Raw genomic sequence first — 24,269 nt, forward strand, 5'->3', positions numbered from 1 at the left:
GGCAGTCACATTTTCTAGTTTGTTGGGCAGTGTTTGTAGTTTGATTCAGTTTCACAAACTTTGTGGTTGTGGCATCTGCTTCAAGGATTATTCCCTTTTGTTAGTTTATTTGGATTCAGCTATAGCAGACGTATATCTATTACTTTATATCGATCACATCTCTTATCTCTTTGGTCCTCTTCAAGCTGTCCTAACCCAATATTTCTAGTTTCTTGACACACTAAAAGTAAGCGCGCAATTTAACCCTGCAAAATGTAGTTGTTAGAATAGAATAAGTAGGGATCGTTCAAGCCAGGGATTGAGGGTACACCTGTAATTGCAAAAACAAATAAAGAATTAATAAAAGTATAAAATAATATTTTCAACAATAAAACAAAGAATAGAAATATATACAAATAAGCACAAATAAGGGGCACCACTACAATAATAGGCTATAAGGACACCAAACAAGGACACATTATTCATGTGGTGTCCTTGAAGAGTTATAAGGACACTCTAACATGCAAATGAGATTTTTCAGGGGGTCGGCTGTGTCCTAAATATTCCCATTTCACTTTATTGCTCAAAACAGCTCCAAATTTTGACTTCGTGCCCCGCTCGCTTGCTCCCGAAATTTCACTTCTCTCCTCCCAAATTTCAGTTCCCTTCTCTCCCAAATTTCAGTTCTCTCCTCCTGAAACTTTATTAGATGCAACAGCTCTTAGATTTCTTCTTCTCCCAAAAACCTCTCAAACCCCAGCATCACCGAGATGACCTCGACCCACGACGTCGCACCGCCACACCACAAACTGCAAGAGGTTACTCCAGCACATGGAGCTCGGCTCCCGAGTCCACGCAGGTCAGATTCGCACTCCAAACCCTCTTCTATCCAACTACAAATGTTCCCAATATGTTCAATTTTTAGTCTAGGGCTTCGATTCTGATTTTCAATTAAGCCGATTTTGTGCCCTAGTTGTTAATTTTGGTTGATGTAGTTTCTGGGCAGTAGGTTTCTGTGTGAATTAGGAAATTTTAGATGGTATGAGGAATTTGTTTGGGTATGAATTGCTTGTTTTGGGTTTTGCAGTGCGAGAAAACTTACAAGGAGCTAAGAAGGAGTTTGGAAAACTAAAGATGATTTGAAGTCGCTTCAAAGTGTTGGTCACATTATAGGGAAAGTTCTAAGACCTCTTGATTATGACAACCAGTTTAAAATGTTACACTTTGAAATTTATATAGTGAAGTTTAACTCAAAACTTTCATTTTCAAGGCTGGTGCTATTGTGATTTACGTTTCAGCATTTCTTAATTTTGATGTAGTTGAGGTAGTTGATTTGTGGGAATGTTACATGTTACTGTAGGGATGATGGTCGAATTCGAGGATGGAGGTGGAAGGATTCCATACAGTCCGACATGCCCATTAATTTGCAAGGTAATATAGGGGTTACCACATTTTGTGAATTTATATTATTTTGCATTCTTGCTTGAATTTGATATGTTGCTTCTGTATATGATATTGAAATTGATCCTTTTTTGTGTACTTTATCTCACTTAAGTTGTTTGTTTCTTCTTCTTTGTACAAGAGACCAAGTGAAGCCAATACTTGACCTGGTAAATCCTCAACGTAAGTAAGTTATTCAAAAGCCACTTGGTTGCCAGCCACTCTTTCGTTCAAGTTGCGTAAGCATTTACTATGTAGTGCTGTGACATAGTAAACTTGATATGATATGTTTCACTAGTCACTTATTTAGTCTATTAAGGACTTAGGGTACTCTTTTTTTTTTTTTTTCCAACTAAAGTTCTCTTTTTCTTGTTTTATTAGTGCACTGTTTTGTCTATTGGAGTAGTTTTCTGATGAAGAATAACTTCTCTTGTTTTATGTTCCACTACACCAAAAAATGAAACAGATAACGGGTAAAATTCGTTGTCTGATTTGGACGTCCACCGTTGTGTATCGGAGCGTTGTGTGTTTAAAATTTGCACAACGGTGCAACACCGTTGTATGATATGCAATCAGTCGACAGATTTTCGTTATCACCGTTGTGTCTTCTCTAAGCAGATGGTAGACAGAGCTGCTGCACAGCATGGCAGATGCATCATTCATACAACAGAACTTGTTTTCAAACTGTTGTTGGAAAGCCTAGTCAGACAACGTGTTCTTTAATGTCATCGTTGTCTGATATACTATCACACTTCAGTTTTATTGTCTGTTTGTTGTGTGATTGTAAAATGAGAAGACATTTTTTTTTAAAACCATTGTGTGATTGTTGGGAAGCCTAGTCAGACAACGTGTTCTTTAATGTCATCGTCGTCTGATATACTATCACACTTCAGTTTTATTGTTTGTTTGTTGTGTGAATTAGTTTTGGACAACATTAGTTTAGTTTTTATCGTTGTGTGACTGTAAAATGAGAAGACATTTTTTTAAAAACCATTGTGTGATATGTAAAGAATGCATTGACTGAATGGCCAATTTTTATGTATTCAGACAACGTTGGATTGCCACACTATAAACCTGTTGTATGATCAATTTCATTTGCTATATTTTGTGCATATATAGTTCCATTTTACCTAATGAACAATGATTAATTGGAAAGAAAACACATTGCAAACCATTAAATTAGTAATCCAACCCATTCATATACCTTAAATGTTAAAAGGGAGCATTTCCCCATCATCGAAGCAACCATTAATAGAAGAAAAGCATTCATATGCATGCCCATCTACTTGGGACATCAAAAGCTGATACAATTACATATATTGTTCAATTAAACATGCCACATATATGGTGCATGAATAATGTACCAGCAGAGAAGCACAAAAAAGATGTTTTCCTTCATTAGCAAACTACTTCATGGCTCCTACACATACGTCTTCACCACAAACTTCGCCCACTCATTTCGCAACTTATCAATATCTTCTTGGGTATATTGGCTGTTACCTCTCCTCTCCCACTGAAGTCAAGCATAAATCAAAGTGATTAGTACTTAATCAATTTGTTGAATGAGGCATGGAAATAACAAAGGGAATAGAAACCAAGTAAACTGACAAAATTTATAAGTAGGTTTGTACCTTGGTAGCAAACAACGACAAGTCTTTATCCTCAATGATATCTCGCATGTATCGCATCACAAAGTACCCGCACTCCTTGTTGCTCGGTTGAGGAGGAATGCCCTAAAAACAAATGATGAGTAAAAAGTCAAAACAATGAAGAAAATACAGTTTTATCAAGACAACTAAATACTTAGGTGAAACTCACCGCCAAATTTTTCCAAATGACTGAACTCCGGCCCTTCTTCTTCCTTTCAGCATTAAACATACCAAATGCACTACACCAGAACAAGAAAAATGAAGACTTAAGGGAAACAAAAGGAGGCAACATAACTGTTTAAACATATTTCATGATCTCAATATGTAGGATTAGTAACAGCGACTTACGTTTCCAGAAGAGACATCCAATCTCCAGTGGGTAAGCGTTTTTTCAAAGGATCCATAAAATATGCAGTACCTCGGTCAGGATCAGCAATTGTCAACATCCAATGATCACTGAGCATACAAAATAATCATATATCTTGAAAGAAAAACAGGGCTACAGTTAATTGGAAAGAATTTACAAAAAACAGAAACCGTCATGCATAATTACACCGAGTTATATGGCAACATGAACATTTGGCCTGGTTTGGCAGTTAGAAGCCTATCTCTTATGTGTTGGGCCCTCACAGTTCCATTCCCACTTCCTTTTCCACCAATTCGTGAAGGGTCAACAAATGCAACCATGTCCACCATTTTATAAGCAGTCAACTGGTCATATAGGTACCTACAAGCATTTAACCAAGACTTTTACTTTAAGCATCTCTAGTTTTTATCGAGACACTAGGGAGAAATCACATGTGATGAAAAAAATAGAATATTTTCTACCTCTGGTACACAGCAATGCAATTTCCAGAGACTTCTCTCATGCTTGCAAGTCGCCTAACATCTGATCCCAAAATAAAAGTCTTTCGAGAATATCCAAATACTTCAGGTTCCATGATGAAGTTGATGGTATGCCCATCTCTAAATGCAGACTCACCCCACATACATAGCATCTTCAATGATTCTGGTAATGTGGGTGCCATTGCTGCCAAGCTAAATTGAACCTCTGAGTCTTGTTCATCCATGTCGACTTTCTTTTTCCTCTTCTTTTCAGCATTATCCAACACAACTTTCTAGAACAAGAAAATAAATATAAGGTTATACTATGCAGCCATTCTGGTAAACTTAAGCATATTTTTTGAAACAAGTGATTGTCGTCAAAGTAGCTTCAATTATACTGATTTCTAACCTTCACAGGTGACGGAATGATTAGGTCCTTAGGCCATGCTACCCAACTCCCCATAGCCTGCTTAACAGTTTCAATTTCATCTTTAACAGGAAATGGTACCTTTGCTTTCTCATCAAGCGCGGTATAGATGGAAACACGCTTATTACCATCACCTAGTGGAGCACCATGAATTGTTTGGGAGGGATCATCGCACTCCATTACAGTGGCATAAGCAACAATATTTTCAACATAACCTAATGCCAACTTGCAGCCAAGCTCATTTCCTGGTGACTGAAAAGAAGAGAAAACAATATTTATAATGCTGCCTATATCTTTGAATGTCTAACAGATCAATCTAACCTAACAAAAAAAAAATTACTCATAACAATTCTGCAATTTTTGGAGTAAACTGGAACAGACTTACCTTTTTTGGGGGGTCAACCAATGTCAAATCCACGTATTCTTCCTCCTCCTCATCATGCGGCTCCTTAATATCATTTGGTACAGGATTTTCTTCCCTAGTCTCTTTCACATCCTTAGCCAATGCAGAGTCGACATCTACGTACATTCTCAACTATGTTTGTCAACTCACTACGTACCTTGGACCATGGTGCTACTTCCAAAGGAACTCCCTTCACCACCTTTGTACCCTTCTTTCTCAATTGTAGGGCCCTTTTTTCAATCACATCAAAACCTCCTCAAATTGCTTTTCCATCCACACGGTTAACGTCTTCTTCTTCCAATCTAGCTTTTGCTTGTTCTTGAGCAATTTGATCAGCTGTGCGTGAACAACTTCCTTGACCAGAAACATGTGTCTGAGGAGTAGCACAATTTCCATCTTGAGTTGCATGTATCTTTGCTTCAAGTTCTGCAATCTTAACCGCCCAAAATGCTCGTTCCTTTGCAACAATCTTTTCCTTTGCTTCCTCAATTATCTTCTCCCTTGCGTCCTCGACTATCTTCTCTTTCTCCTCTAACATTATTTTCTGCACACTAACTCTAACTGTTGCTTCTAAGCTCTGCTTTCTACGTTTAGGTAGATTGAAGTAAGTAGAGGGATTCATTTGACCTCCAACTCCACGCACTCTTCCCCCGTGCTCAGGAGTCCCCAATGCCAATGTCAAGATATCATCACTTCCCTCAATGGATAGTTCTCCAGTAGCAACCCTTTTCTTCAAGGCATCCTGACAGATTTTAAGTATGAATATAAGTATACCATCTATAGTTACTGCATATATAGACTTTGGTTATTTTGACTTACTATTTTTTCAGCAGTTTTTTTTGTCTCTTCATCCTTGAAATTGCCATTCTTGGACTGCCGCCCTTTGATCCAGAGTGTGGCCCTATCAATTTCTTCATCATCGATTTCATTAGCCTACAAAGTGATTTTGTTAATCAGCCTACTTTTAAATGGTAAAAACTACACATAGGGTATAAAACATTGATTACTAACCAACTCTTCCTCCAACCCTGCATAACCCTTGCGGGACAGTCTATGAGGATATTTATTCTGTTTGCGCCTTTCTTGTTGTGCTTTACGCTTTTCCTGCAAAAAACAAGGCTATATCATTTCAACAACTATTTGATATTTACAAATGCATGTTATGACTACAAACAAGTTAAACCAGTGATCTGTTAATTTCATACCAAGAATGAGAGTGTTGTCCGTGATTTGACAAATTCAGTCCAATGATCTGCATTTATGAAAGGGTAATCATCTGGAGGATACTTCAACGCTTCAGGGTCATCCAAATAGGGGATAACATAGTTTGAAGTCAATCGAGATTTGAATTCCCTCCACTTTGTTGCAGCAGATTTCAAAACCATTTTCTTGTTTTCAGGACCAAGCGTAAACGGAATCTGTGTAAAATAGAGTGATAAGTATCAGACTTAAGGTTCATCTACTAAAAACAAATGAAAAAAAAATGAACACTACTAAAAACAAATGAAAAAAAAATGAACACTAACATAAACTGAACAATTTTGTACCTGAACACGTGACCATATTTTGGCTTTCTCTTCAGCCGTTGCATCTTTCCAATTTGGTATTATGATTGGTACCTTCCTTCGTGCCAATACACCTATGTAGGACTGCAATTCCTTAGCCACCTTCCCACATGGAGTGCCTTTTCGATTAAAAAGCACCATCTTCTTCTGTCTACGAGTCTTACGACTTGTAATGCGTGACATAGTCACTGCATGCCGCTTCAGCAGCTTAAGACCCCCAGTTGATTCAACTGCTTTTGTCTTAGACTTCTTCGAATGAGATCCTTCAGAAAATGTTGTTGATGTTGACTCTTTTAAAGACTTTGTCTTCTTAGTCTTCAATCGCTTTTCCTTAGACTTCATCTTCTTTGCTACACTTGCTGACTGTGAAGGGGCCATATCATCTACACAAGCAGCAAGCACATTAGACAATAAGCATATGAGAAGTAGTACATCAAAATAGAAAATAAAAGTAACTAAAACAGTGACTCTATAACACAAAAGCTAATCTTCAACTGCAATGAATCACAAAGTAGGAAACATTGGCCAAACCATCATATAGCATTAAGATAAATAGCAGTTCAGTTTGCTAGGACAGCAAAACAAGTACAGTTAAACATAATTCTAAAGTACCAACACCAAAAAATAAAACAGCCAAAGCCAGTACATATAAATAAGAGTGTTCTATTCTTCATCAACTAATATATCCTCGTCCCCTACACGCATGTAACCCATTGGTTCCTCATCGGTCAAGTTATCAAGTGACTGGAAAGTTGGCAGTGAAGTTGCGATGGGAGGGTGGGAAATAATGGTGTCTCTAAGCTCATCAAACTGAACAGAGTCGTTGTAATCTTTTTTTGGGAGTCTCAAGACGACTGACCACCTATGATCTATAGGGTCAGCAACATAAAATATTTGCTCCACACATTTTCCCAAGACAAAAGTATCTTTTAGATGACCTTTCCTATTCAAATTCACTAAAGTGAACCCAAGATCATCTACTCTAACACCCTTCTGACTCTCTACCCAATCACACTTAAAGATAGGAACCCTAAAATGATCATAGTCAAGCTCCCATATTTCAATAATAACCCCATAGAAGCTCATGTCATTAGTAACCACAGTTTGATCCTTAGCACTAGCTACTTGAGGTGTCTCAGCAACCAAGTAAACCCCACTATTTTGTGTCGATCGAAGATCATCCTTTTTCTTTGTGTTTTACTGGAATCCCCCTATTCTATAGCCACTAAACTTTGGTATTTCATTCCCTGGTTTATCTGCTAGCCACCTCACAATCTCGGGGATGTCACAATCAGGTTCATTAAGCATAGAGGCAACCTGCAAAATGAAATAACACTTTCAAAACAAGCTATTCACAGTCACTAAACTTTACAATTGTCTACATTCTAAAAGCTCATCAAACCTAAACTGCTTACCCTCTCCTTCACCCAATCAGCAAAAGTCTGGTTTTGTTTCTCAACCAGCCACTTTCCATTCTTTTTGTAGTTTGGAAACTCCCTCTTCAGATACTCCATGTGTTCCCTATAAACAAAGTAATTGTTAAGTATTACCATATAACCAATACAAGCAGAAAATATGCAGAAATGCAAATAAAGGGATAGCAACTTACACAAAATAGCTTCTGAATACAATGGTGTTTTGAAGAACACACAAATGAGCTTGGTCATAGTCCTTGCCAAAAATTGACACAACAACAGCACCTGAGGTAGGCTTGTCGTCTGTGTTGGGGGCTTCTGGAATGCCAACAGTCTTGTCGTCGAAGAATAGTTCCGCTAAAAACTCAACCGCCTCTTCAGCAATGTAACACTCAGCAATGCACCCCTCCGGATGACATTTATTTCTAACATATCCCTTGCACACCTTCATATACCTTTCGAAAGGATACATTCACCGAAAGCAAACCGGTCCACATAACTCAACTTCTCTAACCAAGTGGATCGTTAAATGTATCATTATGTCAAAGAACGAAGGGGGGAAATACTTCTCAAGCTCACACAAAGTTTCAACCAAATCACTTTGGATTTTCGGAAGCCTTGAAGCATCTATAGTTTTACTACAGATTTCATTGAAAAACATGCAAAGCCTGATTACGGCAACTCTAACTGGTTTTTCCAGCACACCTCGGATTGCAACAGGGAGTAGTTGTTGCATTAAGGAGTGACAATCATGAGATTTCAGTCCGGTCAGCCTTAAATCATCCATTGACACAAGGTTGGAAATGTTTGAAGAATAGTTTTCTGGAACCTTCATGCCATGAAAACAACCGCACATACATCTTTTCTCATCTACTGTTAGGTTCCAACTTGCCAAAGGCAAGCGTTTCTTTTTCGGACCATCTAGATTTGGCTGCAATCCTAATCTTATACCCAGTTCCACCAAATCTAACCGAGTTTTCAGTCCATCCTTAGTTTTTCTAGGAATGTTCAGCAGCATCCCTATTAGACTATCACACACATTTTTTTCAATGTGCATGACATCAAGGCAGTGCCTAACAGGGAGATACTTCCAATATTCAAACTGAAAAAATATCGACTTCTTCTTCCAACAAGGCCTTGTTTGATCCTCAACACCCTTATAAGCAGGAGGAGGATATTTCTTCCCATAAGGCCAATGTGGAACTTCCTCCTCCATCCTTCTCAACATTTCTTCTCCAGTCAACGGCACCGGAGCTACTGCATGTTCTGGGCGGTTATTGAAAGCAACCTTTAACTTACGATAAGGATGGTGCATTCCTAAAAACCTACGATGAATGGTGTAAGCCATCTTCCCTTCGTGAACTAGCCTTGTAGGTTCTGTTTTATCAAGACAAATGGGACATGCATTATAGCCTTTGACTATGCTCCCGGAAAGGTTACCATACGCTGGAAAATCATTGATTGTCCAGAAAAGTAGAGCCTTTAGAGTAAAGGTTTCATTCTTGATGGCATCGTAAACTCCATTGACTCCTTCCCACAACACTTTCAGGTCATCTATCAACGGTTCAAGGTAAACATCTATGTCGTTTCCCGGTTGTTTAGGCCCCGATATCAATAAGGTAAGCATCATGTGTTTCCTCTTCATTACCAACCATGGAGGCAGATTGTAGGTTACCAAAATTACAGGCCAACAACTGTACTTGCTACTTAAGGTACTATGGGGATTGAACCCATCTGATGACAATGCAAGTCGTAGGTTTCGTGGTTCATTACCAAAATCTGGCCATTTTTCATCCACTAACTTCCAAGATGCTGAATCTGCAGGATGGCAAATTAAGCCATCCTTGTTTCTGTCAGTGGCATGCCAGGTTAAACTCTTTGATGTTTCAATTGATTGAAACATTCTTTTGAACCTAGGAATAGGAGGGAAGTACCACAAGACTTTTGCAGGTACTCCCTCTCTTTCTTTCTTGTTTTTGCATATTTTCCACCTAGAAGTACCACATGTAGGACAAATAGTGTCATCGACATACTATTTTCTATACAGAATACAGTCATTAGGGCAGGCATGTATTTTGGTGTAATCCATTCCTAATGCACTCAAACTCTTCTTTTCCTCGTACACAGAGGCAGGTATCTCGTTTCCTTCAGGAAGATACTCAGCAAAGGCAATCAACCAATCCGAGTAAGCCGAATCACTCATACCATGCTTGGCTTTCAAGTTGTAAAGCCTCACAAGCACATTCATCTTGGTGTGCCTATTGCAACCATGGTATAAGGGTTTGTTGGCATCGTCAACAAACTTCTTAAATTCATTACACTCACTGGAAAGCTCCTCATCTTCATCACCTTCCAACTCCACATCACTATCTAATTCTACTTCATAATCTGCCCTCATGTTACCCTGCACAGAGTCAGATTCAATTGTCTCTAATTCAACACTTTCACTATCCGTATATGATCCCGACTCCACTATAACCTCCCCATGTTCTGTCCATTTCACATAATCTGTGTCAATCCCATTTACAAATAAGTGATCCTTTATCACTTGTGCAGAAAAATCTTTTACATTTCCACACTTTGTGCAAGGACAACAAATACAGTTAGGGTATCTAGCATTTCCCAAAGCAAACTCACAAAACTTTGCCACCCCTAACTTATATTTATAAGACCTCCTATCAGCATGCATCCATGACCTATCCATCTACATTAAACCAAAAACACAAACCAAAACTAAGTCATCGATCAACAAAACCCCAATGACATATCCTACATGCATTCACTAAGTTCCATAAAACTCTACCAATTCAAACTCTGGTAGTCTTAGCAAAAACAACAATTTATTTTCACACACACACACACACATATACTCCAATATCAAACAATGATAAAAAAATTCGACATACATTTAGGCTAAGAAAATCCAATAACAAGGACAGAATAGTATACCACAATATATAAAGAAAAACAAATCAATATACATTTAAGCAAAGCCAAAAATTATTTTACAAAAATTATATATAAAAAAAAATCCAATAACAAGCACAGATCATATTGTCCAATGGGAAATGCTATGCTAAAACAACATCATCACAACATATCCTCACTATGATTAGAGTATAAAGTGACGTGGTTTGTGAAAATATATATACCATGTGCAGGCAAACTGAAATCTAAGATTAATTTTTGAATATATAATAAAAGAGTATAGTACAGTAAGCTAGTAATTGAAAAGATCAACTAGTATTGGAAAGTATAACATTTGCTTCAACAATATGAGCTCTGAAAGAGTACAAGACATCCAATACAACGAATAAACAAAACTTAGAGAACCCCGAAGGCAATGAAAAAGCAGAATCCCACTACAGGAACAACATTTGAACAATCTTCTCTAAAGCAATAATAGAGAATATGAACAAGCATTTGATTGAAAAAGCTATGGTTGCCACACCAAACAAGCAGAACCCAGAAATTATTAGGGAAAAATTAGCAAAGTTGTAAAAACAAACAAAACCAAACCAGTTTAGTATGAACCAATAAGAACCGAACAATTCTTCTGACACAAAACAATTCTCCAATAAGAACATCAACTATAGACTTAGTATGAACCAAACCAGTCCTACACATTTCACCAAAAACTAATCGAATACCACGATATATGAAGCATAGAACAATAGATTTCAACAAATTAAAGCTTCAGAACATATTTAATATATAGCAGTCCACAAATTCAATAGTCAAGCTCAGAATACTCACAAGTCTAGCTCCTGCAATCAATACCAACAATAGCTGTCAAGCTCACTCCACTAGTCAAACTGAGTCTACAGCTTCTTCCAACTCCACCAGATATGCCTTGTGGGTCTGCTGAGAATAATCAACAAGACCATCAAATTTAATCCAAACCTTAACGATCTAAATAGAAGTAGATAAGATCAAGTTAGTATTATGACAAAATTAGATAACTGACATAAATTTTCACCTTCTTGTGGAGATCATATGAGAACATAAGGTGATGGGTCGTACATAGCCGATGTGGCTTCATAGGATGGTTGGGCCTGAAGTAGACGCTGCCCACATCCCCTACAAAACCCAATTTTCTTCTCAATTTCTGTAATCAAAAGTGGAGTCAATGGACATGAAATTGGTTCCTCTACAAGTAAGTTCCTAGAACTCAAAATTCCCTGCCACAACAAAACCCATTTCAAATTTCAACTACAAATAGGTAAATGATAACACTGACAAAATAGAAAGCACAGAAATTGCAATTACCAATTTTTGAAAGTAGTGATGAGAAGGCCTTGGAATGGTTGGAGAAGATGGTCTACTGCAGATTCTCTGCAAATAAGGCAAACCAGCTGCGCATAGAACAAAGTAAGATTCTTTCTATCAATGAAAGCAAACAAGCAAAGCAAGATGAGATTTCGAAGCTACTAAGCCAATGAATAACCAACAAACATGGTTATATTCGAGATTAAAAACCAAACAAAATGCAGTTCTTCACCAAAAAAAATCAAAATTTAACTCACCACGAATAGTTGAGAAACCCCCAAATCGAAGAACCCACAAATGGACCCTAGTTTCAACTCCAGAATTTCGATGTCTAGATTTAAACCCGAATTTTCCTCTATCTTCTCCCCAGTACGAAGAACCCACAGATGGATCGAAACCCTAATCAATGAGTACAGTGATGGATAAGTACAGTCGAGCCTTAATCGAAGTGTGTTTTGATGGCATATGGTGTTTTGCTGAGAGACCCATGGTGTTTTGATGAGAGATCGATGGTGTTTTGATGGTGTTGAGAAGAGAGCTGCTCGAAGAAAGATAGTTGAGGAAACTGCTATTTTGACAAAGTGTTGGTGGGAGATGGCAATCATTCAATAGACCTAGCTAGCTAATTAAGTTGTCCAAGACGTGCTATTAATTTTTGCTTTATGAATCAGACAACATATAGACCAAGTTTTGTCGTCTGATTTTGAATAAATTAAACTTGACCCAAGGTTCCTAAGAGGGAAAAGTTCCCGCTATAATATGCAACCAAAGTAACATGTTAGGCGGTGCCTATTTACACAACGCAAATAACTCATTTGGTTGTGGGATCATCAATCTGGTGTTATATATCTTAATCAAAACTTGTAGGTTTTGGGGGGGCTTCAGTGCCATTTTGGGCCAAATATAGGCATATCCAAACATTTCCCTCTTCATCACACAACAAAAGGTAAAAAACGGTTGTATCATATTTTGCATGTTACTCTCATACAACAGATATAACTGTACTGTTGTAGTATGTAGTACCAATTTATAGCTAAATTTGAGTCAATCTAGGAGGTAAATCTGGCGCAATTTTTTTTTTTTTGATTCACACAACAGAATAATCTTGTAACCATTGTGCAATGACCTTCTAGATAAAAACTTCAGAATTTTAACCAGTTTATACAACTTAAGTTTAGTAAACGTGTTGTATGATTCACTTTCCTTCATCACACAACGAATTTTTTTTTTTTCGTTGTGCAAAAAGTGTTGTGTGTTAAGGTTATTGGTGTAGTGTTCTATAGATTATTGAGGAGGGTCCAATAACTGTAGCTCCACCAGAGACAATTAGAAAGTTGGAGCAGGCAGCTTGAAGGCTGGCTAAAAGTGTTAACTATGTTGGAGCAGCAACTGTTGAGTATCTGTACAGTATGGACACTGGCGAGTACTATTTCTTAGAGTTGAACCCTCTGTTGTAGGTATATTATTTTGATTTAAGCCTTAGCTTTGGCTACAGTCTCAATTTAGCTTATGGTTCTTGTTATACACCGTTTTAAATTTGTTTTGGTCAATGAATAATACATTGACAAATGTGTTATGTGTGCTTCAAGTAACATAGAAAGAAACTATGCTTTTTATGTGCTAACTAAGCCATCAGTCATAATGCAACCTCTTAGAAAAGGATTGAAATCATATGATCAGTAGGATCGCAAGAATTTCATATAGCTTCTACTACTGCCTATGCATGGGCAAACTGAGTTAGCTTCTATTCTTGCATCTTTTTTTCAAGACATTTAATTTTCAGAGTGCTAAATGTGTAGATTTAATTCAATGTAGGTGGAGCACCCGGTCACTAAGTGGATAGCAGAAATAAATCTGCTAGCAGCCCAAGTTGCAATTGGGATGGGCATTCCTCTTTGGCAAATTCCTGGTATCATCTTAATTTCTGGATTTCTTTTTTTCAAATATATATTTATATATTTGAGCCAAACTGTTAATTTTGTCAAGTTTTCTTTTTCATTTATTCATTTGATTAGAGATAAGGCGGTTCTATGGAATGGAACATGGTAGTGGATATGATGCTTGGAGAAAGACGTCAGTGGTTGCCACTCCATTTGACTTTGACAAGGCAGAATCTAAAAGGCCAAAAGGTCATTGTGTTGTTGTGCGTGTAACAAGTGAGGATCCAGATGATGGCTTTAAACCTGCTAGTGGGAAAGTTCAGGTTTGTTATCATGACTTGTCAGTTTCACCTTAATTTTTTTTCTTTCCCATAATGCTTTGAGGGACCTATACTAAGTTTACTATATGCAGGAGTTAAGTTTTAAAAGCAAGCCAAATGTTTGGGCATACTTTTCTGTTAAGGTAAAATCTTGCAATTTGATAACAAAGCATTTATTATCAAATTGCATTGATGGTTGGTCTTGATGCAAGTGAAACTGGTTGGTAAGCATATATTTTACTACTGCAAGAAATTACTCTCATTTTTCTTCAAGCTGGTTGGTCGTCAAATTATTCTTCTCTTCAACTTGGTCCGTGCTGTGACCTGATTAATCTCATTTTCTTTTATAGGCTTGTGGTAGTGGTCAGAGTTTATTAGTTTGGAACCTTCCTGCTTTTGAATGCATTTCAAGGACTTCAACTCGTGCATCTGTACAAGATGTAGTATTTGATGGTCTGTTGATGAGTCTGATTAACTAGGTGAGCTGGAAAACTAATGAGTCTTGAGTTCCTTTTTTCAATTGTATACTCCTTACCAATTGCTTCTAATGTTGTTAGTGATCCATATCTTGATAAGATTATTTCTGTTTTCTTTCTAGCAATGTGGATGCTACTGCATTATGCAAAGTTAGCTATAGAGAAAAGGCAAACTCAAGGATGTAATTAAACCTATATACAAGGATTAGTATTGTTGGCAACTTGGAGGTTGAGGCCTCTCATGAGTTCCTTGCTGAACTCTAACTAGGCTGGTACAGGTGGGCAAATGTCTGACAGCATTTTCATTGCTAAGGTGGGTTAAGAGTATGCATGGAAAGTTTTATGCTTTTTGTTGTGGATGGGTTATCACGCTACCTACTCTTTGGTTCTTAGCTATTAGGTGCATCTTTATTCGAAATCTGTCTTGTCTTCTATGTTGGTGTTGCATCTCTGTTTGAGCATTGCTATTCTCTTATGTTATTTCTTGATCAGATGTTGAAATTTTCTTGCTATGATTGTTTGAAAGTTCCAGTATAACTTCTTTTCATCATCATGAGAATTCTATGTGCATCATGGTTAAACGTTGGGATTATTTTGCCTATTATTATATTGTTAGAATGCAAAACAATTCTTATTTAAAATTGGTATAGGGACTGGTCCTGGTTTTATTTTGGGAGACCCTTGATTAGTTTTCCTCAGGTATCTTTCATTCCTTCCAATAATTTTGTTGACTTGATTAGTTTAAACTTGATACACGTACTGATATGATTGAATTGAACTAATTTGAGAACTACTTTGTAGTTCAGATTCCCCCACAACAGTACAAATATATAAATTTAGCTACACATGCTTAGGCATACGACAACATTGTTTGTTATGGCAGCATTTCTGTGTTCATTGTTATACTTGTGAAAGCAAGCTATATATCATTCAGGTTGTTGGTTTCAGCATAGCTAGTATCTTATACTCTAGTTTTGGGATTATGTCAACTGAAGGATTTACTTCTTGGACATTAGATATTTACTGCAGTAAGGTCATATTCTTAGTTTTTTCCCCCCTTTTTATATATATATATATATTTTATTTTATTTTATCAATTATGCAATATGGAGCTCAATTGGTTGGTGCTATAAAGTATGGTTATGCAGAGGTTTAATGAGAAACAAACAAGGAATGTGGTCCATGAAAAATATTATTCTCAAGTTTCCAATGTGATTGCTCTTGTGTTCCAAAAATTGAACTTATAAAGGAAGTTGGAAACAATTTATATGTAGCTAAGAAATCTACTTATTGACTTGTACATACCATTAGATGGATTCTAAGCAACCCCTATGCTTCAGATTCTAGATAGAAGTGGTAATGCAGCTTCATTACCAGAGCACCCTGTATTTTCTACCTTCACTACACCAATTTTTCAATCAGACGACAGTTTTTCACTGTCGTCTGAGTATAAGGTTTGCTGTTGTCTATCTCAATGCCGTCTGATACATGAATCAGACAATACCAGAAAACTGTCGTCTGATAAAATTTAGTACAACAGCAGCTACTACCCAGTCTGTTGTCTGAACACCACAAAGAACAACAGCAATTTGTACCAGAACTCTTGTGCAAAGTAATTTCAGTTGGCAGACCCTGGAAGAATGTTGACGTGTAATGAATATTTAGAGAACATTGATTTGTACAAAAACTGTTGTCTGAATGAAGCTTGTAGATCAGCAATGTAATTGAATACTATTGTCTGACTTTGAACAAGACAACAGGAAAACTATTAAAGCTATTGTATGTTATTGCTTCAGACAACAGTTTTTTCTTTCTTTTTTCTTTATGTTCGTTTGTTAGACAATGGTTTGCGATTGGTATTGAATTGTCTGAGATAGAAAAGAAGATATACACAATTGAACAACATATCCTTGATTCCAAAAACCATTTCATTCTAGTATTTGTCCCAACATTTACACAGGAATTAACCTTGTCCAAGCGCCTATATCTTTTTCATTAGCTTAACAAGCTTTCAAGTTTCATGAGCTTTACATGATAATAAAAAAGAATACAATTTGCTCGATCTCTCAAGATATAGTTGTAAGCAAAATCACTGCAAGCTTGAAGCCTATTCCTTTGGTGTTGTACCACTAAGATAGTTGTAAGCAAAATCACTGCAAGGAAAGAAAAGTAGATGCAATTAATAAATTGTCAAGGTATTGAGAGCATCATGATCAAATACTAAAGCTCTTATAAAAAGTAGATTGACACAAGTCAATCAAATAGTTTACGTGCACTCATGACTGATAAACTGGAAAACCCGGAATTGTTATAAACTACTCAAAGAAAGACAGGAGCCATGACCAACATTTTTGTAGCAAGCATTTTAATAAGGACATGAAGTGAAGGTCTAGCTGTGTCTTTGAATGGGTCTCCCACTCTGCAAAACAAACAAGAGGATATCATTTTTGAGAATTCAGAGACTGGTAAATGATTGACAGAATATTAGATAAATCATAATGACGAAAACAATAAGAACTTGGTCAAATCTACTGCCACAGTACCACTAGACATCTCCAAATTAACAGAAAAAGGAGGACAGCAGGACTTACATGTCTCCTGTAATTGCAGCCTTATGACAATCACTTCCTTTGCCTCCGGATAGTATCCAAATATCCGGAACGCAATACCTGCAAGGGATTCAAGCAATAATTATTCCTTCATGATCTAATTAATATGGAAGCAACAACAAACTTATCTCCACTCCATGCCCAAATTTATAAAAACATAATTGACCCACCAACTGCTATTGTTGAAGCTGATGATAAATGTATAGGGACCAAATATTCAAAATCAGATCGATCATTTGTCTCTCTCTAGTCGTTTCTATAACAGTTAACAAAATGAAAGAAAACACCTATAGGCATTACAGGATTTCCCAATCTATCTAAAGTTCTAAACTATACCTAATAACAAATATACTCGACAAGTTACAGTTCAAGTGTGTGGCAAATGAATTAAACCCTTGAGCTCTATTTGCTAACACAGCTAAGTTAAATCAGGCAAAGAGAAAAATTAAGTGTCATAGCTAGTAATATTTACCTATCTTTTGATGCAGTGATAACCACCGGTAGAAGTTTGGAACAAGTAATTTCTAATCCCATAACAGGGGCAAGTAGGGAAATTGCATGTAGAATGGTCAACCGATACAAATAGTGAGGGTTGTTAATCATTTCCAAAACCTGTCAACAGATTGCCAGATTTAAACAAGAGTAACAAATGACTCAGCCTAAAGGTACCTAACTAGACCTTAGTGCTATAAAACTACAAACCTAGTCATAGATACATTTTAGTCCAATCTAAAATAAGAAAAGAATAGAAACCTGTGGGACCATATGCTGCATGGCCCAATCAGGACCAAATTCTTCTGCAAGGCGCTTCACATTATTAGCAGCTGCATCACGTATTGAGTAAACCTACCATCAACAACAATTTTGTCAGTAAATTTCAAAAAAGAGGTTTCCCAGCCTATACTGCATGACAGATTACTGCCATTTCAAAATTTTAAAACCAGAGGAAGTTGTTAACCACCAGATAAGATTCCCATGTTTTTACTTCTAGACAAGTAAAAGTAAATATAAGGTAACAAAATTCTTTCTGATGATGAAATAGAAAGAACAAAAAGCAGAAGCATCAAGTTCTTTTTCTTCTTCTTCTTGGCTTTCTGAAAGCAATAAGCATGAGATGTCAAAAAATTATTTATCAATCTCAAAGGCTGCACAAACCTTATCATTTAACCACTGCATGCAAAGAGAACCAAGCTTATCATCGAAAAACCCCACACCCAACTGACTTGCCAATAAAGGGATATATTCTATTATCGCAAGCCGAACCCTCCAATGTCTATCCTCTGCCAGTTCCACAATTGCTGGCAGTAGAGACTGGGACAGCAGATCAATTCCAATTCCCTGCACCAGGTAAATTACCAAGAACGGCTCAAATTCAATGGGAAAACATAAACCAATATCCTTAAGACAATAGTCTGTTGAATAATTTAACAGTGGTTGCGGGCAAAACCATACCTGGTTGACTTGATCAAGCTTGGTAATAATGTTCAGCCGGACATCTGGAAACTCATCTTTGAGAAGAGAAAGGAAAATAGGCAGCAGTTGCTCTATGGTTGCATCCTGCAACCACCAACAGAAAATGAATTAATATAAGGATCAGGAGAGCATGGTTAGTTTTATGAATTATATAGAAAAGTCAACAGAAGATTCTTGCCTTTCCTAAAACTGGTGCCATTCCCATTATCACTGAAGCCAATGCAGAGCGAACGTGCTGGGATGAATCTGTTGACAATTCCTATAGCAAGCAAACTTTATAAGTTATAAAGCTAAAGTCACACATCAGAACTGCATCAAGACTAATCAAACAAACTATTTAAAACAAAATATAAGTTAAGATGTGTACCTTAACAAATGGTAGGATTTGCTGAACGGCAAGTTCTGGGTCCAAAATTCGGCAAAACTTGGTTACTTTTCCTGCAGCAGCAATCCGCACCTCAGCCTCATTATCGCGAAGAAGTCGAACATAGGCAGGCACCAGGTCTGACCTAAAGAATGTCAACATCACAACAACCATCAATTAGAAGTCAACTGGCAAGTTCTCAAACTATTACTAAGATGGTGACTCAAATCACAAATATAAATATCAAGAAAACTATTATCTCATGGTCCAACTTGAAACTATATAGCCAAAAGAAAACTAGTCGTGCACAGTATAGTAATAAGTCATACAAATGAAAAAATAAGCAGGGATAGATACAGAGATAAGATAGTATATTGGCAGTGGGATACCTTGTATATGAGACTGTAATTCACTTGCTATAACAGTTAACAAAATGAAAGAAAACACCTATAGGCATTACAGGATTTCCCAATCTATCTAAATTATACCTAATAACAAATATACTCGACAAGTTACAGTTCAAGTGTGTGGCAAATGAATTAAACCCTTGAGCTCTATTTGCTAACACAGCAGCCAAATTACGAAAGCTAGTGTGCTATGAGCCAATGTGTATGTACCTTTTTACGGCCAGCAGCGAGCAGATCGGTACGGCTCTTGTCCTTGTCCATCCGATCCACTCCGTTCTTGCTCCCCACTGTGACTCCCCAGAATCACCGCGGCCACGTCTCAATCACCATTAAACTCCGCTTTCTCCACCTTCAACACAAACACCATTACATTTGCATAAACACTCGACTTGTTCATTCATAAAAATGCACAGAAATAGCAGACAACCATAACTTAAGCTGAGCTTCGTGCTCAAAATCACAACAAATTAGGTTTCAATTCGATTGGAACGTAGCATCAATATGAAATCTGATTCAGAAGATCTAGAACCTGATTCGCAAACTGAATCAAGGAGAAAGTTGTACCTGGATTTAGCACCAGCTCGATCTCGTGGTTTTGGTGCGAATTGCTTAATTCTAGTCTCTTAGGCCCTTCTCTCTTTCTCTTCTCTCTTGTCTCTGGTTGGGACTGTGGGGACGTGTGGTTGCTTCCCTTGGATCCAACGCAACCTTCGTTTTCCCTTGGTCCGATGATCTCGATCGATGGAGGGGTGGCTGGGGTTTTATTCTTCATCGCTTGGGCTATCTTTTGGTGGTGGAGGTGTCAAAAGTCGACGACCGGAAGTCGAGCTTTCCGGCATGACAGAGAGAAGGTGAGACGAAGAGAGAGAGCAGAGAGAAAGAGGCATGTGCGGCTGAAAGAGGAAGAAGGAGAAAATGAGAAAGGCTAGGGTGAGAGTGAGAGAGAGTGATTTTCAGCTGGAGGCGGACTGGGTGTTTTGCTCGATGGAATGGAAAGGGAACGAGTTGAAAGAGTATAAGTGTTAAAAGTATAAGTCAAACCCTAACTAAAGTCAGCTATTCATTGTATCAAAAAAAAAAAAATCTAAAACTCAGACGACATCAAATAAAATGCATTGTCTGAAACTCATGTAACAACAGACAAATTAAAAACCATTGTCTGAACAACTTAAATCAAACAACATCTTTCAGTAGCCATTGACTTACAAGATATCAGACAACAGACACCTAATAACAGTTGTGTGACTGAAAATAATCAGACAACAGCAAAAATCAACCATTGTATAAATGAACCTTGGACAACATCACATAATAACTGTTGTCTGAATTAATTCATTCAGACAACATCAAAAAAATAAACCATTGTCTGAAATGATATTGCACAAGAGCCAAGAAAAAACTGTTGTCTAATTCGAAAACTCAGACGACACAATATTTCTTGCTGTCGTCTGATTAAATCAGACGACAGTTAAAATGTTTGCTGTCGTCTGATATGTGTTGTCTGATTCCGAAATTGGTGTAGTGCTTACAGTATCTGCAAGAGCTTTATCTGAGGTTAGTGAACTTGTGACACACACTCACATCGGGAGTAGGTGTGCATGTGTATCTGCATCTGCTTGTAAATATTGGTTTTCAATAATGTCTGTGCTTTTTGCATATATCTATTTTCCACTGTTTCATCATTAGGCTAAGCGACATCTATTTCACTTGATAGATGAATGCAGCTACATGAAGTCCCATCAGATATCTTGAGTTTGCAGCAACTGCGGATCCTAGACCTCAGCCAAAATTCCCTGCAGTCGGTTCCAGTGGTAATATATTGCTTGATTAAGAAACAGATATGCATTACATTCATAGCTTTAAACTTAAAAGACTTGTTATGAGACGCGTGATTTCAAGAAATTGAATAGGAGTCATCTTTTTATGCCAAGGAATAGAAGCTATCCATTGTGTGCAAACTCATGCTCTTAGATTTTTTTTGTTTTGGTCTAAAGAAGTGCTCCTAGATTGAGGCTGGCTTCCTCATGATAGGATAGGAATGTGTAGGTAAGAATATAATAACGATATGCTTTCTGTTGTATCTTTACAGTTCACAGTGCTCATTGTAGGTTATATTCAATGTTGATGGAGGAGAGGGTGGTTTTGAAATGGAGGAAGAACGAGGATGTTGTTCTGTGGTTTGGGTTGTCACTGTTTCTACGTTTTCCTCTTGCTTCGTCAGTGACCGATGAAGGTGGGTGACACTATAATTTTTGTTTATGTTTTTGGTTGTCGGTTTCCATTTTTGAATGTGCCCAGTTTGTGTTTTTAGATCAAAACGGTTAGGAATTTAACACTACCAAATGATGTTTATTAATTTACTTTTTGTGAGGTCATGGAAGTGTTGATGTACATCTTTGCAAGCATCTCAAATGAATCTGATGATGAAAGGTTTGAATCTCTTTATTTTTCCTTTTACTGCAAGTTCTATACCTATAGGCTTTGTGTAATATTCTTCCTTGTGCCAGCTCTACTTGTTTCCAAGTTTGTTCTATGTTGCAGCTAGATCTAGTTTCTTTAATTTTTATTTATTTGAACCCTCCATGCTCTCTGAATGATATTGTAGCTGTTTTAGGTAGTATTTATTCACTCGTAATTGGAGGAAGATTTTTTTTTTTTTTGGATTCTTTACAAGTTTTAAGGACACTTTTTTAACGTCCTCTATTATCTTTATTAAGTGTCCTGTTTTAGTTTTAAGGACACATGAGTATTTTTTTTTTTTGTCCTCTGAAGGATTTAAGGACACTATTTTTGGAGCTTTTAGGACACAGTTTGTGTGTCCTAGTATCGAAAAGAGGACACAGTTTTTAGAGCTTTAAGGACACAGTTTAGGTGTCCTCTTATGGATTTAAGGACACCACAGTTATTAGGACTCATAAACTGTGTTCTCGTATAGATAAGAGGACACATTTTGGTGTCCTTGTTTGGGACTTACAATGACACCCGGATAGAGGACTCTTTTTTTAAGTGTCCTTGTACGTATTTAAGGACACGGTTTAGGTGTCCTTAAATCATGTTATTGTAGTGGTGGGGGTTTTAGGATTATAAAATCAAAAATTAAAATAAAATAAAGAAAACTTAAAAACATATATGCAAGGGTGGAACACAAGGAATAAAGATCAAAACCACAATCATACGAATGAAATCCAATTACAATTCCTATAGTTGATTTTCTATGTCATAAGAAAGAAGTTGACTATGTGAAACGTTAATAAGCAAACAATTTCCCATTTTTTACTTTCCTTGAATAATTAATCTAAGTGAAAGCACCTAAATCAATCCTATTGAACATGCAATCATAGTCTAGAAAGCTAGCTACTCAAGAACACATTCAACGCATAAAGAACAAAGGAAGGATGTCAACCAAAGTGCACAATCTTGTATGAAAAAGTTCATTTATTTGCAATCCTCCTTAATTGATTTCGACTTTTGTCCAAAGTCTTTACTAATGAAATAGTTCACAAAACTATTAGGTGAATTATTTACCTAAATCTAGCACCAATTACATGCATATATCCTAAGTTAGCCACCAAATAACACATACATATAAAAGTTTTCTATAATTCAAAATCAATTAAGTAATCCTACATAAGCAACATAGGAATCAACATATAAAAATCACAACTTTATTTCAAAACATATAAACGGGCTTTAAACTTTTCCGTTAACGTCATGTTAACTAGAATTCATAACTCTATAAATCAAACAAAGGAAAACAAAAGAAAGTATGAAATACACCGTGAAAGATGAATGACAAAGCCTTGAGACGAAGAACTTGAAGATCCTTGAAAGCAAGAAATCTTCTAGGACCGACACAAGGGTAGATGGCGGCTAGGATCTTGATGTATTGTATGACTTCTTCTCTTCCTTGGTTGAGACGCAGAGCTTCTGAAGACTAGAGAATGGTGAGAATTTTTGGTGTGTAGAAACATGGGAGAAGTGGTGTTGTGGAGTGGTGGTGTGTATGAAATGTCTCGATGATGCTCCTATTTATAGGAGGATGGCAACTTGGTCTCCAAGCCTTCATGAATCTTCTATTAATTTCCTAGGAATTATCTACTCATGCCACACAACTTGAACCAATCAAATAATGCCACGTCAGCTCTGCTATGTCATCCAACCAATCAGAAGTCATCAAATTATCACCTTTATTCTAGGGAGATTATTTTTGAATGAATTACATGATTATTTTCTGATTTATCTCCTTAATTTCGGCCAAGGATGGAGTGTGAACATCAAGGAATGTATCTGGACCTGTTTTCAACATTTCTGCTTGTTGTAATCCCTTGAATTTCTCCAAGATAAGTTCAAAACTTCACTTTCATAATCTTCTTTTATTTTCGTGAGAAATCATGTATTTATTCCCCAAAATCACTCTTTTTACCTCCAAGACCCCTATAATATCTAGGGTTCTTCATTTTGTCGAAAATTCCCAAGTATTCTAGAAGAATCTTTAGTTTTGAGTCATCTTGAAGCCACATGATCTCCTAGTGCCCTTAGGTTTCCTACACTATACCAAAAACGTTAACAGACAACGGTAGAAAACCGTTATGGGATTTGGAGACCCAACGTTGTAGAGTGAGCCGTTGTCTGTTGAAAATTCAAACAATGATGGAACACAGTTGTGTGAGAAACACACAGACAACAAGTATGTGTTATAACTATTGTGTGATAGCTCGGCAGATGGCTCGACAGATGCCAAGCGCAGCTGCGCAGCAGTTGAGGCGCT

General features: G+C 37.0%; 4 protein-coding genes and 1 pseudogene across 4 annotated transcripts; 1 reads left to right on the forward strand and 4 right to left on the reverse strand.

Moving 5' to 3' along the window:
• Positions 1 to 2,839: 2,839 nt before the first annotated feature.
• LOC121052797 lies at positions 2,840 to 4,849 on the reverse strand. The gene is made up of 8 exons (XM_040518675.1): positions 4,706 to 4,849; positions 4,303 to 4,572; positions 3,897 to 4,186; positions 3,622 to 3,795; positions 3,417 to 3,524; positions 3,238 to 3,307; positions 3,051 to 3,152; positions 2,840 to 2,932 (listed from the first exon to the last, which is right to left on the reverse strand). Exons 1-8 carry the CDS (start codon positions 4,847 to 4,849, stop codon positions 2,840 to 2,842), a joined length of 1,251 nt encoding a protein of 416 aa, XP_040374609.1.
• Positions 4,850 to 4,979: 130 nt separating this feature from the next.
• LOC121052798 lies at positions 4,980 to 11,837 on the reverse strand. The gene is made up of 7 exons (XM_040518676.1): positions 11,683 to 11,837; positions 11,460 to 11,564; positions 6,271 to 6,671; positions 5,929 to 6,141; positions 5,735 to 5,827; positions 5,543 to 5,656; positions 4,980 to 5,465 (listed from the first exon to the last, which is right to left on the reverse strand). Exons 3-7 carry the CDS (start codon positions 6,664 to 6,666, stop codon positions 4,980 to 4,982), a joined length of 1,302 nt encoding a protein of 433 aa, XP_040374610.1. The 5' UTR covers positions 6,667 to 6,671; positions 11,460 to 11,564; positions 11,683 to 11,837.
• On the reverse strand, positions 7,486 to 10,407 carry LOC121052799. The gene is made up of 5 exons (XM_040518677.1): positions 9,749 to 10,407; positions 8,270 to 9,694; positions 7,898 to 8,158; positions 7,704 to 7,809; positions 7,486 to 7,605 (listed from the first exon to the last, which is right to left on the reverse strand). The coding sequence occupies exons 1-5, from the start codon at positions 10,405 to 10,407 to the stop codon at positions 7,486 to 7,488; spliced, it is 2,571 nt and encodes an 856-aa protein (XP_040374611.1).
• Positions 11,833 to 14,651, forward strand: LOC121052800 (annotated as a pseudogene).
• Positions 14,652 to 16,967: 2,316 nt separating this feature from the next.
• LOC112198955 (serine/threonine-protein phosphatase 2A 65 kDa regulatory subunit A beta isoform-like) lies at positions 16,968 to 19,283 on the reverse strand. The gene is made up of 8 exons (XM_040518678.1): positions 19,098 to 19,283; positions 18,909 to 18,989; positions 18,710 to 18,814; positions 18,413 to 18,595; positions 18,011 to 18,103; positions 17,730 to 17,869; positions 17,240 to 17,317; positions 16,968 to 17,067 (listed from the first exon to the last, which is right to left on the reverse strand). The coding sequence occupies exons 1-8, from the start codon at positions 19,266 to 19,268 to the stop codon at positions 16,968 to 16,970; spliced, it is 951 nt and encodes a 316-aa protein (XP_040374612.1). The 5' UTR covers positions 19,269 to 19,283.
• Positions 19,284 to 24,269: the final 4,986 nt, after the last annotated feature.

This window comes from Rosa chinensis, chromosome 4 (assembly GCF_002994745.2).
Source record: "Rosa chinensis cultivar Old Blush chromosome 4, RchiOBHm-V2, whole genome shotgun sequence".
Lineage (NCBI taxonomy): Eukaryota > Viridiplantae > Streptophyta > Magnoliopsida > Rosales > Rosaceae > Rosa > Rosa chinensis.

Excerpts from the sequence above, each read along its gene's own strand:
- LOC121052799 (XM_040518677.1), bottom strand. The coding sequence starts at position 10,407 with ATGGATAGGTCATGGATGCATGCTGATAGGAGGTCTTATAAATATAAG. Across the intron at positions 8,159-8,269 it reads ACTTTGTGTGAGCTTGAGAA|GTATATGAAGGTGTGCAAGG; the intron begins GTATTTCCCCCC and ends TCCTTTCGAAAG. Across the intron at positions 7,606-7,703 it reads CTGATTGGGTGAAGGAGAGG|GTTGCCTCTATGCTTAATGA; the intron begins GTAAGCAGTTTA and ends TTCATTTTGCAG.
- LOC112198955 (XM_040518678.1), bottom strand. The coding sequence starts at position 19,268 with ATGGTTGTTGTGATGTTGACATTCTTTAGGTCAGACCTGGTGCCTGCC. Across the intron at positions 17,870-18,010 it reads TGCAGCATATGGTCCCACAG|GTTTTGGAAATGATTAACAA; the intron begins GTTTCTATTCTT and ends ATCTGTTGACAG. Across the intron at positions 17,318-17,729 it reads ATCACTGCATCAAAAGATAG|GTATTGCGTTCCGGATATTT; the intron begins GTAAATATTACT and ends AATCCCTTGCAG.
- LOC121052797 (XM_040518675.1), bottom strand. The coding sequence starts at position 4,849 with ATGTACGTAGATGTCGACTCTGCATTGGCTAAGGATGTGAAAGAGACT. Across the intron at positions 3,796-3,896 it reads TGCATTGCTGTGTACCAGAG|GTACCTATATGACCAGTTGA; the intron begins GTAGAAAATATT and ends AAATGCTTGTAG. Across the intron at positions 2,933-3,050 it reads TGTCGTTGTTTGCTACCAAG|TGGGAGAGGAGAGGTAACAG; the intron begins GTACAAACCTAC and ends GCTTGACTTCAG.
- LOC121052798 (XM_040518676.1), bottom strand. The coding sequence starts at position 6,666 with ATGGCCCCTTCACAGTCAGCAAGTGTAGCAAAGAAGATGAAGTCTAAG. Across the intron at positions 6,142-6,270 it reads AAATATGGTCACGTGTTCAG|ATTCCGTTTACGCTTGGTCC; the intron begins GTACAAAATTGT and ends TATTTTACACAG. Across the intron at positions 5,657-5,734 it reads CAGGGTTGGAGGAAGAGTTG|GCTAATGAAATCGATGATGA; the intron begins GTTAGTAATCAA and ends ATCACTTTGTAG.